At 39.0% G+C, this 14732-nt stretch overlaps 1 protein-coding gene across 11 annotated transcripts in view; it reads right to left on the bottom strand.

Annotated features, from left to right (window-relative positions):
• Nucleotides 1-14732, bottom strand: part of NTNG1 (netrin G1) — a 203985-nt gene that overhangs the window by 35303 nt on the left and 153950 nt on the right. For 5 of the 11 annotated variants that reach the window (XM_083445199.1, XM_083445196.1, XM_083445201.1 and 2 more), the window contains exons 6-7: nucleotides 9448-9513; nucleotides 6550-6609 (exon numbers count right to left, since the gene is read on the bottom strand). The exons of 4 other annotated variants lie outside the window; for them this stretch is intronic. In XM_083445199.1, the coding sequence (XP_083301325.1) occupies nucleotides 6550-6609; nucleotides 9448-9513 (126 nt within the window). The remainder of the gene's footprint in view (nucleotides 1-6549; nucleotides 6610-9447; nucleotides 9514-14732) is intronic. 2 more of the 11 variants (XM_083445203.1, XM_083445197.1) reach the window with 1 other exon arrangement.

Raw genomic sequence — 14732 nt, 5'->3', positions numbered from 1 at the left:
TTGGAATGTGAATGACTTTTATTTCCACCTTAATGTGTGGTGCCTGCCATCACGTGTTCACTGACTGTTCCCCTCAAAATGCCCATCATGAATCGGGATGAATGGAACTGGGGGGATACTGATTGAAGATGTTTGACAGCTAAAGAAGGAAGTGGATGCTTGATGTACATGCAACTGCCTGTTTTGGTAAACCTTGTGCCCTGGAGTATCATGGAGACTTATTTCCTTCAATAGACCAGGTTCCGGGTGCATGAAAGTAAAAATTCAACATGTGAACTAACTCTTTAGCTATGGAGAAGTCAAGGAAAATGCAAGATAGAAATCTGTCACTGGGACAAGGCATTCAAATGACAGGTATCACCTCTTGCTGATAGAAAAATGTAGCCCAATGCCTTCATATTTATGTCTCTGCTGTGTTGGACCAAAATCTTATGCTTGCTAGTTACTAGCTGCAACATTTTCCTCTTTCTTGTTTGAGTACAGAATTCTGACAGCTCTGTGATAACTCCCATATTTTATTTCAAATTAAGTGTTAGTTAGAATTACCAGTCTACATTTAAATAGCTAGATGAAGCCATGCTCTTATCATACTATATTAGGCAAGAATGCTGCATTTGCACAGTCAGCTTATCACATGAAATGGCTATACAGACAATGCAAGAGAGTCGGAACTCTCTTATTAAGTGCTTATGGGGAAGAGCAAAAGCTCAGTGATAGCTTTGTGTGCAGAAGATCCCAGGTTCAGTTCCTGCCATCTCCAGGTAGAGCTGGGAGAGAACCCTGTCTGAAGTTGAGGCACTGCAGCCAGTCAGCGAAGACAAGACTGAACTCATTGGGCTAATGGTCTGACTTGGTTTATGGCAGCTTCCTAGGTTCCTATGAGGCATTTTACCAGTGGTGGCAGGCATATCAAGCAACGTGCTCATCACTGGGTTAGCAGCTGATTCACCTGACTGAATGACCATGGCCATCTTGGAGAGAACTTCTGGATATTGATCCTAATCAAGATGGGAGACTTGTAACAGTGAAGGGGAAAAAACGGAATGGAACAGAACCCAAGGCAACTTTCCCCAACCACATTAGCCTGGAACTTCCTGGAAGAAAAAAACGTTTTTCATCAATTATTCAATTTCTTAATTGAAGCTTTATAAAGAAGAGCTGTCCTTCCAGCTATGCTTTGAGCAGCTGTTGTCTTGAATTATTTTATTTTTTTAATACAGTGAGCCCCTGTTACCTATTGAGTCCTGTCTGATGACTATCCTCTCCTGGACACGGAATTAATGCATGTAATAAAGGCGGAGGAGTTTTCCATGACAGACCTCTTTCCTTTTGTGAATTTAAGAGAGTCATTTAGGAGGAAAACACTGGATTGTTAAGTACGAAGTCAATTGCTAATTAATGGCCGTGATCCTTGAAATGGCAAAGCTGCTCAGCAAATTATAATGTTGCCTCATGTCGCCTACTCTGCCTCTTTATTAGTGACTCTGACTTTTCAAGCACATGACTAAGAGTATTTTGGACATGCTGAACAAGAATAAAGCCCTTCTGACGCACATTCACTTTCACTTCAGGTTGGCAGTATTGGTTTCTCTCACCACAAGAGGATCTTTCATGGGGAACCTCACCAACATAAAGTAGAGTTTTCTGCACATCAGTTTGGCCATGCCATGTATCTTTTACCTATCAAAGCCAGCCTTCTCTTAAGCAAAAATGGCAATGCAGTCCTACAAGGACAGGCACTTTAGAACCCAGACACTGGACATATTCCTTTAACTACCTTTAACTACCAAATCAGTATGGGTAGGACCTAGCAAAGCCAAAGGAAAGGGGCTCTTTTGACATTCAGGTAACATATGATGGAGAAATAAAGGAATACTGTGATTGACAGCACAGGTCTCTCAGCCCTAAGGTTTCTAGCTAAAACAGGTAATATGTCCCTTTTAGAGTCCCAAAGCAAAATGTAAGTGAACAGGTGTTGTTTCGTTCTTCACTGTAAAGTTAAACATACCTGTGGAGCTGCGGTTATTGTCCAAGCTCTTAAAGAGATACATTGTCCAGAAAAGAATACACCTGCCCTATTTTAACCTCAAATTCCATGCACAATATACTTTCATGCTCATTTCTCCAACATCCATGGGATCTGGCTTTTGTTACAACAGAGCAATTTCCTGTCATTCTGGCATGATTCACACCAAACCCATTGGCCAAACTCTAAGGCCATATTGCAAATAATTTCCACCACTCTGCAAACCAACAACAATCTGTTGCATAATTTTAAATTGAGAGGTAGTTAAAAGTTGTTGTTTTCAAAGAGTAGGTACTAAAAATTTCCATATTGCTTGGAATATCTAAAATAGCATACGAGTCAGTACAAGTGACAACCACCACTATACAACCTCTGTTACTATAAGGCATGAACAATGTGAATTCTTTTTTTAAAATGGAAGTGATGCTACCATTGTAACTGCATCACCAAAATAAACAGTTTGGGCACAATCTAGCCAATGCGAAGCATGAAACAAGTTCTATTGATTTCAGCCAGTTAGATTTACAGAGAAATCCTATGCATGTTTATTCAGAAGTAATTCCCATGTTCATTCAGAATTAATTCCCACTGTCTTCCTTGCTTATATTCCAGGCAAGTTTCCCACTGAAATGAATAGGACCTAAAAGTATTTTATGGCTGGATTGTGTCCTTTAGATTCAAAGAACACGTCTTGAAATAATCAAGCTGTGCTTGGATGTAGGCTGAGGGAAAAACAATTAAACTTCCTTTGTAATTGGTTGACATACAAATAACATTTACATAATTACAGCAAAAAAACCATATATTGTGGGGAGAAAAGAATAGTTCCACTATGATAACCGGGCGGTGGGGGGTGGGTGTTACATTTAAATCAGGAACTGGAGATAGTGAAAATATCACAGCCCACCTCTATGGTTCTTAGCAGCTGACACCTTACAAAACCTGCTGTGCTAGGGCAGTAAGGTAAAAAGAAGAAGAGTAACTGACCCTCGGTTGGTTAAGTCCAGCCAAAGGCAACTATGGGGTGTGGCGCTCATCTCGCTTCATGCTGAGGGAGACGGCATTTGGGTCATGTGGCCAGGATTACTAAATCGCTTCTGGTGCAACAGAACACCTTCCCAGAAGCCAGAGTGCATGGAAATGCTGTTTACCTTTCCTTGCACTGGTGTGCTTTCAAACTGCTAGGTTGGCAGGAACTGGGACACAGAAACAGCATCTCACCCCATTCCACAGATTTAAACTGCTGACTTTCCGATCAGCAAGCCCAAGAGACTCAGTGGTTTAGACCACAGCACCACCTGCGTCCTTGCTAGGCCAGTAGCAGGTTAGGACCTCATTTTACTATTGTTCAAAAGAAGCTCCGGAACAACAGAGATGTGCCATGAAAGGGGCTTTGGGTGCAGTGAAGAGGGAGGCTGCCATCAACTACTTGAAATGCCATCTACAGCTGTTTCTGAAATGGCCTTAGGGGAATGGGAACAACTGTTCCCCCAGTTACTAAAAGAGGTGATGCTCTTTGTGGAAGAGAACCAAGTTGTTGGTTTTTCCCACGTGACTGGGAATTTCTGATGTTGCTGGAATAGCATGTCTACAGGTAATGGTAGAGCTCTGTCACCCTATTCCGGATACAAAATAGATAAAAACAAAAAGTTGAAAGGCATAAACTTCTTTTATCTGCACAGTTTCTGTAGCACTGAGCTAGAAAAGAAACAAATGAATTGGCTATCCATGCAACCAAGGAAATTTTGTGGACTTGTCTTTATACAAGCACATGTCAATATTCTGTAGGTAAATCTCGATATAATTTTAATTTCTTAGAATATAGAACCTTCTGAGAACCTTTATACACCTATAATTATATGGCTTGTTGGTATGTCTGATTCAACTTAATATCATTTCACAGCTTTATCTGTAAAGTTACAATCCCACTCCCCAATTCGTTGAAACTTGGAAGAGGCCACCATTTATATCTCCCAACATTCTGATACGCACCACAGTGCCAGAAGACACAAAAGACACTCCCCCCCCCCCAATTTGGTGCTGCCTCTTTGAGCAACCTGGTGGTGGTAACTAGGGGTGTGAACAACCACAGAAGAATTCAAAGGAAAATAGATGGTTCCCCCCACTTGGGATGTGCCGGATTTTAACCCCATCTTCCATATTTGTCCCTGAGATTTCTGCTCAGCTTTTCTCACTAAATCTTTTTGATTTAGTTTGTTGTACTATTACAGACAAAAAAATGGTGTGTTAACTCCACTTTTCCTTCCAGCAGCCCATTGCGGGGGAGTGGAACTTGGGATTTTCAATTTCAAAACAGCAGAAGGGAGAGGGATGTGAGAGCTCCAAAATGTTGTGCAGTGCCTCTGGTCCACTTGCCCCACTTTGCCACAGCTATATCAGAGATATAACATTCAGTCCACTGCAGCAGCTGCTCAGGGACAAAACAGACTATGGTCCACTTCCCAAAGGGTTACACTTTACTAAGTTACAGGTGCAATAAATCCCTTGCAATATTGTTCCTCCTTTCCGCTCTTTTAATACTTTGTTATTCCTATAGAAGAACCACCTCTTCTGTTTTCGGTTGCGCTTAGCAGCTGAAGCAGCAATGGAGGGCTTGAAAATGCTCAATGGAAGGAAATCCCCAAAAACGAACATTTCCATTTCTTGCTACCATTGTAGTAACACTATCCTATGATGATATAAAAAACTTTTTAAAGCCACTGTCCCCACGCTATATCAAACTTTCTTATTCTTCTCTTGTACAATATAAATATGGAAACAAATATATTTTTCATTATCAGCTTAAAATTTCTACATTAGAAATAATCCAGGTTCATAGTGTAGGTCATTTATCCATCTCCTGGGGCAAAACAAAGGTCAAGGGTTGTTGTTTTTGTTTTAATCAGCCCATATGCCTTGGCAACTCTCATCCCATGACTAAGGACATATTGAGAACAATAGCTTGGCTTACACAAATATTGCAATGTGTTGTTCACATGCTTAAACAAATAAAATAGAGAAGTGAAAAATAGCAAAAATAGTTCTGGTCTATAAATGACAGATGCTCAGCTGGGGCATACTGTCTGGGAGCTGTCAAGGCAATTGTGCTATGCTTTTAAAATGTCAATATAATTCCATTATTTTGATAAAATATTGAAACCATATCAGGGCACATGGAATCCAATGGATGCAGCCGGCTCACCAGGAAGTTCAAGGCTAGAATTGCCACCAAATTTTGCTTAAAGCAAAATTCAAGGAAAAAACACACAATTCTGCTTAAGCAAAACAACCGAGGATGCTCAAGCAACTTCCCAAAAAGATGAGTGCAGTTTACTGTGTGTGTGGTGCAATACTGCTCACATCAGTTAAACTCCACTGGAAAAAAATGTAGCTACCAAAAAAAATGATGCAATGATTCATTTCAATGTACTTTGTGTGAGAATAATTTTTGGTGGACTGTACCCCATGTTTCCATAAATGGTCTGAGAAAGTTTCACTGTGGGGTGGGGGTCAGGGAATGGATGTTATATATTGGCTATAACATTCAAGTGCAACTGAACAGTTCCACAAGGACTTTTCACTGCACTCTCTTCTCTCTCAAACTCTTCAATCGGTTCAGGGGTTCCGCTAACTCTCCAGAGCAGATTTAGGGGTTGTGTGGAGAGATGGGAAGGTGGGGAAGTTCTACTGTTAAAAGTCCTTGTAGTGGAACTGCTTAGCTGGCTACTGCCCAATGATTGTTTTGTTTGTCAAAGGCATATAATGGAATCAATTCTGCATGATTCACTTGCCTGTACTGGATTATAGTTTCTCATTTACTGTATCAAATTAGTAACACAATATAGAGGACATTCTCCCCCCCCCCCCAACAGCTACAATATCATTCATAATAAATTCTGTCAAAAATATGATTGCTGTGATTTTAATATACAGTGGTGCCTCGTAAGACGAAATTAATCCGTTCCGCGAGTCTCTTCGTCTAGCGGTTTTTTTTGTCTTGCGAAGCAACCCTATTAGCGGATTAGCGCTATTAGCGGTTTAGCGGCTATTAGCGGCTATTAAAGGCTTAAGGGATTAGCGGATTAGCTGCTAAAAGGCTATTAGCAGTTTAGCGCCTTAGAAAAAGGGGGTGGGGAGCGAAAAAACCCCTCAAGAATCGCAAGACATTTTCGTCTTGCGAAGCAAGCCCATAGAGAAATTTGTCCTGCGAAGCACCTCTGAAAACGGAAAACCCTTTCGTCTAGCGGGTTTTCCGTCTTGCGGGGCACCACTGTATATATATAGTGGCTGCTCATCAGTAATATATCCCTGGTGGCTTACAAACATGACACAGCCTAGGAATCATTTTTATGTGCCCCTTTTGTGGTTCATGTCCTTAGCAATGCTTAATTCTTTCATTTGTGCTCACTAATGGGATGATACTAGACACCACATCACAGTTATTCCAGATTCATACAGTGCAATCTGTTACACAACACAGGACAAACGCTAGGAAACCACTGTATGAATGCAAGAATTCCTACCTCTTTTGTGGTTTGCAACTTGAACAGAAGAAACAGTAGACAAAGCTAATTTTGGAGCAACTGGATAGGTTTAAAAAACGAAGAGTAGATTAGGAAATTGTCATATAGGCACAAGTTTAAAAAACCAAACAGAACCTAAGATGAATTTGTTGCAGCCCTATATAAACTCACATGGGAGTAAATATTTTGAACTAAATGGGAGTTTCTTTTGCATAGACATGTACAGGGTTGCACTAGTGGTAATACTGGATGTGGATATTTATGTATGATATGTTTGTAAAATAAAACAGGGTTATCTAAGGAGTTAGGTATTCTGGCTTAAACAGGTGACCTCAGAGAACCCTCACTACTATAAATATAAAGTTAATTAAAACCCTGAACACACACACAAAATATGTTGTTGGGATTTCTCAGTTCCTTTTTCATAACATAACTTCTCCTGTACTTCCATGCCCTGATCAAGAGATATTCAATAACTTACTTTGCCAAACCTTTATTAGGCATTACAAATATAGCCCATCACAAAACATCCATATATATATTTTTAAAAAATATATACAAATCAACAGCCATGTAAACATAGCTGTCAACATTTCCCTTTTTAAAAGGGAAATTCCCTTATTCCTAATAGGATTTTCCCTTTAAAAAAGGGAAACGTTGACAGCTATGCATGTAAAAATATGCAATGTGGATTTTCATTGGAGTTTCTTTCCACTAAATAGTGCCATTCACCAGTCTGAGAAATACTATTGATAAAAACTCAGCCACTGTTGCAGTTAGATATTCAGTAACAGGAATCTGCACATGGATTGACAACCTGCAATACAACAGGCTGGGGGGAGGAGGGGTATCTAAGACCCCTAACTGTAGTGTTACAAATGTGTATGTGAGATGCTTGTACATCAAATATAAGTGGTCTAAAATGTAATCAGTACTACATGTTCTGATAGCAACAGATCTATTGGTAGTGGAGGGGTATGGGGCTAATTCAGTCAGATGCCTCCTTCCTCCTGCTAAACCGGGGATTCTGAAATTTTGGTCTCCAGCTGTTTTTGGACTACAATTCACATCATCCCCTACCACTGGTCTTGCCAGCTAGGGATGATGGGAGTTGTAGTCCAAAACAGCTGGAGACCAAAGTTTGCGGAATCCTGTGGTAAACAAACAATCAGGGCTGTCAGCTTCAACAGTATTGGCCAGTGTGTGTGTGTGTGTGTGTGTGAGAGAGAGAGAGAGAGAGAGAGATTATTACATGCTTTTTTAGTTGTTTGATGCTTAGACCGTCCTACTTTATCATAAGCAATTGTAATTGTAACTGTTGCTTTCTGACAAACTGCTAATGGGCTAAGCTAGTCACACAACCATTTGCAAACTATTCCCTATATGAGGATAGTTCTGTTCCCATTTTACACCATTACCTGAGCATCATAGCTGATGCTTGACCTCTCAGTGCTTAATGCTGCATTGCTCAAGATTCAGTGGGAAGTTACGTTGAAACCCAAGACCCTTTGCAATTAATTTGTTAAATAACAAAACCCATTAGACATGCTAAGTGAATCTTAATTCACTCAATGCCATCAATAGTCAATTGCTTGTGAAATACAAAATAAATAATGTGCTCTCAAATTCAGTGTCAATCTTGATGGAGAGCTGTAGAAGAAAGATCGGTTACTGTAACCTCTTCATGGGACATTTGAAGAAACTTGTAAAATATAATATGGATTCCATGATTAAGGCAATTCTAGCTGTTAGTAATGTATGTATCTAGGGCAGGCTCAATTTCATCACTATGATCAAGGGCTAGGACTGCATTCATTCCAATCTAGCTCTCCAACAAATTGCTAATACATTTTGTTTTAGCTTAGAAGCTATTTCCTGGATCCTCTTTTGCTCATTTCCTCCTCCATCTGTATTCATTAGAGTTTAAAAGGAACATCCTGTGTATAACGATGGCAAGCTGTAGACCAATATTATTTGCTTTTAAAGAGGGAAAACAAGATAATTCCATGTGATATAATGAACGCGTTTACACCTGACTGAATGAATTTGCTGCGTAAAAGCTCCGCAGGAGAACAAACGTTTAAAATGATAGCATTTTAACTATATATGTTCTTCATTGTCTTTTTTATTTTTTTAAACCACACTCCATTCCCCACTCCCAGAATAATCATCAGGCCACAGTCTGACAGTAATTGTGTGTGTGTGTGTGAATGTCACTGGAATTCAGATGTGAAACTTGTGCACTAGGGATTTCAGAAAGAAATATTGCTGTCAGTGCTAGTGGAAATGTAATACTTTAAGCACACAAAAAAGGATACGGGATATGGGAAGCAACCTACAGTGTGACTTGACCTCTTGGTGGGGGGGGGGGGGAGTGGAGAAGAGAAAATTCCAGCTTTTTGAAGATGCTGCATTGTTCAAAGAAATTCCCTGAGAATACTGTTGCTACCACCACCATAAGTCTGTCTCAATGCAGCCTCAGCTCTGAATACCAACCGAAATAACATTCATTTCAATTAAGAAAACAAAGCAGAAGAGAGAGACATTAAGAAATGATTTGATGGAGACAAAAGAAATCTCTGGCACTCAAAAATTCTCAAAACTTATTTATCATGCAAACCTTGATGCCTATACAATTCCAGTCTTCTCCAGGGACTCATATTCAATTTAAGCTATAAAAGCGCTTATAACTTTGGTGAGGAAAATCTGTACATGTTATATAAAGCCTTTTCATGTAAGATTCATTTTTATGATAATTCCCAGTAGTTGTTTTTGGACAGTATACTTTTTTATTAGTCCCAAGAGAGCAAAAAAATTGTTTTGTCCTTTTTGCCATCATCTCAGATTCTATGAAAGCAGTTAAAAGTATAGACCAGTAGGAATTTTACAGAATCCTACCTTGATTTGGGTTAGAAACCCCAAGGGAAGATATATTCGGCCATATCCTATCAAACTTTGGAGGAGCTGCATATATCAGGAAAAATCAGGATTTGTTATTTACATCTGCCGATAGATATTTTTTTATTTGTTTTATTTCTAAACAGACGTGTATGGAGAAAAAACATAAAGCACAAACATCCATTACTGGACTTTGTCAATGACACACTTGGACAATACATCAAGGCCACATTGAACAAGAACAAGCAATTGATGATTCCCAAAACATTGAATGGACATTTACATCTTTTGTGTGCACGTGTGTGTGTGTGTGTGTGAGACATTTCAGCTTTTATAATCTAACAGTACCAATTTTGATGTTAAAATATGTATTACAGGAAGGAAGGGGCACTGGATAACAGGACCTCTCTAATTCCTAGGTTCTATGGGGTAAAGCTAGACACTCATCTGTCAAGGATGATGTTTAGGGATGGTAGATGGGGCAGTGGAGAGGAGGATAGGCTCTGCTCTTTGATTTGTGCCATGTTTGATGATTCCTCGGGAACACTTATATCTCTGGCTAACTTGCTGGTTGCACACATCAAATGATATTGTTATAAACAGTTACATGGGTGAACATACTAGGCATACATGCCAAAGACGCCAGTCCAAAGAAAGATGACTTTGACTAACGTTGATAACTCTGCTACTTATTATTTGGCATATAAACAACACATCTGTGATGATGGCCCATTCATTGTTCTAGTCATCCAAGTGATGAATGAACACATGTGGACCAGTCTTAACAAGAACCCTACAAACATACACTTCCATTTTGCCTGCAACCACACCTAGTAGTGAAGCAAATCAACAAATTATCAACACTTCCTATTTAAAACCATACTCTAAATATAAAATTAGAGTATGAGCCTATGATAGCAAAGGCATTTTACATAATTTTTGCTCCTCCGTGCTCTTGGAAGCTAGACAAAGCCAGACGTGTATTTTCAAAAATTATAGCAAAAGGTTTAAAAATAAGTAGACTGGGGTTTCTAGAGAATGAATTCACTTGATTTCTTATCATCTCCAGCGAACTATATATGCAGAAAGCAACTAAAGGGAAAAAAATGCTTATGTGATAGCAGAAATAATCACTAAGTTTCTATGAACTTGTTGATCACTGTTTTGCTTTCTGATGAGAATTAGCAAAGGATTTTTTTTAAATGTCCTTAGCATTAATTCAAAGTATTGCCTGGTAATTCTGATTTATTTCAGTGTAATCAGAACTGCTACATGTTAAAAAGGATTCCTCACTGGTCATCTGCCTTACTTGGTTAGGATCTACACACATATATTTATGATATCGAATGCTGGTCAAACGCAGAGTAGAGCCATTGGAATCACCTTCTATATATGTGAGTGTGTGCATTAAAAACACAGGCACACACACAAACTCTTTTTCCACATTGCCCTGGCAGAATTAGAAAATAGGTCCTCCACAGCTGTCCTTTAGCTGCAGTAGTGTGTCTCTCTTTCTTCATTAAAACATTCCCATTATGTGTCTTATTTCACTCATGCTAACGACAACAAAAATCACAGGAAAGAAGCACCAATGAAATAAAATTTTGCTTAATGTGAAATAATAATAAATCTAATGTTTTATTGCATTTCAACATGTTTGGGACATTTATCAACTAGAGAAGTTACAGCATTTTTGTGAGGGTAGGATTTTCTTTAACCATATTTCATATGCTTCCTCCCCACCACCCCTGATCCTTACACTGTAATCGGTTTCCTGTTTAAAGGCAAGAGATCTGACTTATGTGTGCATGGTTCTCAGTTGTAAGACTTGACACCTTGATGAATTGTGCATTGTTTCTGCTTTGGAAAGGGGCAAGTTGCAGGGTGGAATGTTTGGATATTATTTTGGACTACTGATCAACATAGCAGGCTACTGCTACGTTTGTTCCTTGTGCAAAGCAACCGGTTCACCAATTGAAGAATTCAAGCTATTTTGTGCACCCCCTGCTATTCTGTTAAATAGACTCAATAGTTTAATGTCTTGTGCAACATGGCAGAGCTCTGCCCCAGTCTTTTCTTTAAAAAACAAAACCCTGGCAATAATTTGTTCATTATACACACTTATCAGCTGAAGTTCAGAACATCAGGTTGCCTACCCCGATCTAGTGGATTAATTGAGTAACAGCAATTTTTTGAGAGTGCAATTCTAAGCCTCTCTGTTGGTGGTTGAATGGGAATGGAGCTCAAGTTTTTCTCCACCAGTGAAGAGTGTCACTGGTGCTGATGAGACTCTGCTGCAGCCTGGTATATGAGGTGCTGGTGGCTTTTGGAGTGGAATATCAGTAATCAATGTATCCATAGCCTGTGGTTCACCTAAGGGGCTTGATTCTTGAGTTCCACATCTTCACCAGTCTGGAGCTGGCACAGCAAATACACACACACACATACACACACACACACACACACACACACACAGTATATATATGAAAAAAATAAAAGCTTTCCCCACTCCCTGTTTTGCTCTGGCCATTTATGTAAAAAAACAAATTCTATACTACTTTGTAGGCCAATTGCCTCACAAAGTGGTGTGCAATCAATAAAATACATTAAAAGGCAATCAATACAACATTATAATAACCTCTCATTAAAACCTTTCTGGCTTCTGGCCCTGGGTTTGGATTGCTTTGGCTGTTAATCTTCAGTCGTGCAATGCAATCTTATGCATGACTCCAGAAATAAGTCCTCCTGGGTTCAGTGGGTCTTATTCCTTATACGTTTATTTAGAGTTGCAGTCTTGGTCACATTTGACCTTTGAACTGTCTAATATCTCCTCCTCCAACCTTGTGATGCCACAAAAAAACCCCACATCTCACTGAATAGGGTTTTGGTATCTACCCCTTTATCCATGAGAACTAGATTTCAGAGGTTCTTAAAGATATCTTTATTAGTCACATCCTGTTACATTCTCAGCCTATTTTGATCTGCTCCTCCCCTCTCCTACTTCTACTACTGGATCCTTCAAGCATCTTCCTTTAAAAATAATAATGGTACAGAGCCTGTTCAGCTTTAGATTGAAGCTACTTCCACTGGGCTGAACCTTGAATTATTTTTAAGCCTTGTTCCACCGCCAGTATATCAATTATTACATTTTTTCCCCCTATGACAAATATGGCCCTCATTCTAGGCATTGAGCTTTTCATTTTTCCCCCCAATTTGTGGCTGGATACAGCATGAACACTACCCAATCTCTGCACATATGGCTTTTAAAAAAAATGCTTGAATAGTGGGATGAAAACTTCTGAGTCACTCAGAGATTCTTCTGGAGGCAGCCTGTGAAGTCTTTAGGTAACTGGAAAAGATGACTCATTCTCAACAGGCTTCAATCAGAATCCTTTAATAGCCAGGCCATATAATAGCCACTCATTCATTTACCGCAATTTGTTAAGAACTCTCTTTTCCTGAGCAGCAGGAAAATAACATAATAGTTCTGAGATCTCTGCAGGGGTATAGGTAAGTCGGAGAAGAAAGACATTGAATTGTAAAATGCAGCCGGTGATCTCAAAGGGCTGTTTTTTTTTATTATTAAAAAGTGCAGGGGTTGTGGATATGCACAAAGACAGAACTTTTTATTTATTAAATTTATATGCTATTACATTTCCTCCAGAGATGAAGTTGAGATACTTTTAATCTGATTTAGCATTTTAACTTTTGTATATTTTAAAGTATGGTCGTATGTCTGTCTTAATTTTATCTTTTTATGAACTGCTTAGAGGGTTAATAATAATAATAATTAAGTGGTGTATAAATCTTAATAAATAAATGACATTCAAAAAGTACCCACATAGTTTACCAGTCAGGTACTGACAAAAGATTTGCTTTGCTTTGTAAAATTGTCTTCAGCAGCTGTGTTTTTTTGAAAGAGATGTTCAGATTCTGTTGATTTTTTTTTTAAAATCACCCAATGCCATATAAAACATTTTCATACTTAATTATGATGTTTTGGGCTTTATGCTGAACAGTGTGCTGTGATAGTTGCTAGTAAATATTTATTTTTCATTATTTTGATAATGACATGTATACAGGATATACAACATATTCAAAATATAATAATAATAATAATAATAATAATAATAATAATAATAATAACCAAATGCAAGCTTTCATACCAAAAATAGGTAAGCTATAATGTTATCAGTTACTCCAAATTATTTAAAGTGTGGGGGAAGCATATTCTTATAAAATGCTTAGCTCACTGTGCTTACCGGTATCAGCCCCACTCCTCTGGGGAATTTCTTATGGTTATTTTGATATCAGTAGTATGGGTCAGACCTATACAACTTGCTAAACAAAATGCATCTATGATATATGGTGATTTTTTCCCCTTGCTGGAAGCAAAACCAAGAAATGTACTGAGCCACTAGTGGATTATCGCACATGGCTGGTGACCTGTGTTAGGCTTCGTGGGTCAAAACTGAAAGTCCACTGAAAATACGGCAGGCTTCCTCAACCTCAGCCCTCCAGATGTTTTGAGACCACAATTCCCATCATCCCTGACCACTGGTCCTGCTAGCTAGGGAGCATGGGAGTTGTAGGCCAAAAACATCTGGAGGGCCGAGGTTGAGGAAGCCTGAAATACGGCATACCCTCCAACATTTCTCCGATGAAAATAGGAACGTATAATAATAATAATAATACCCCTCCTGTCTGACTGGGTTGCCACAGCCACTCTGGGTGGCTTCTAACATATATAAAAACATTAAAAAAACTTCATTATACTAGGCTGTCTTCAGATATCTTCTAAAGCTTGTAAAGTTACTTATTTCCTTGGATCGGGGGTTGCATAACTCCAAAATTCTCCAACCTTTCTCTGATGAAAATAGGGGCATCCTAAGGAAAAGCAGGACATTCCAGGATCAAATCAGAAACCGGGATGGCTTCTGTAAATCCGGGACTGTCCCTGGAAAATAGGGACACTTGGATGGTCTGATATGGAGATCAGAATGAGGCCAGAGGATGCGATACCACTCCCTCTTCTATCTGTTCTGTATATATGGAAAAAAAGGAATGAACAAGACAATATTTGGCATGTGATGAAAGGTCTGAATGTTTAACAGGGCTAATGGCACGTTTTGGTCATGGTATGGTCTGCTAGACAGGTGTCTATAATGTAACACATATCAACCAACCAATCACCATCCACTCCTTTTTCTCCACAATAGGCATTGCACTAATTAATGGAATCAATTAATTATTCTTGGTTCTTACCTTAGCCAAGAACAGATGTA

The sequence above is a fragment of the Podarcis tiliguerta genome (genome assembly GCF_965153285.1).
Source record: "Podarcis tiliguerta genome assembly, chromosome: 6".
Classification (NCBI taxonomy): domain Eukaryota; kingdom Metazoa; phylum Chordata; class Lepidosauria; order Squamata; family Lacertidae; genus Podarcis; species Podarcis tiliguerta.
Note: the sequence above shows the minus strand (reverse complement) of the source record. Positions and strands in the feature narration are given on the sequence as shown.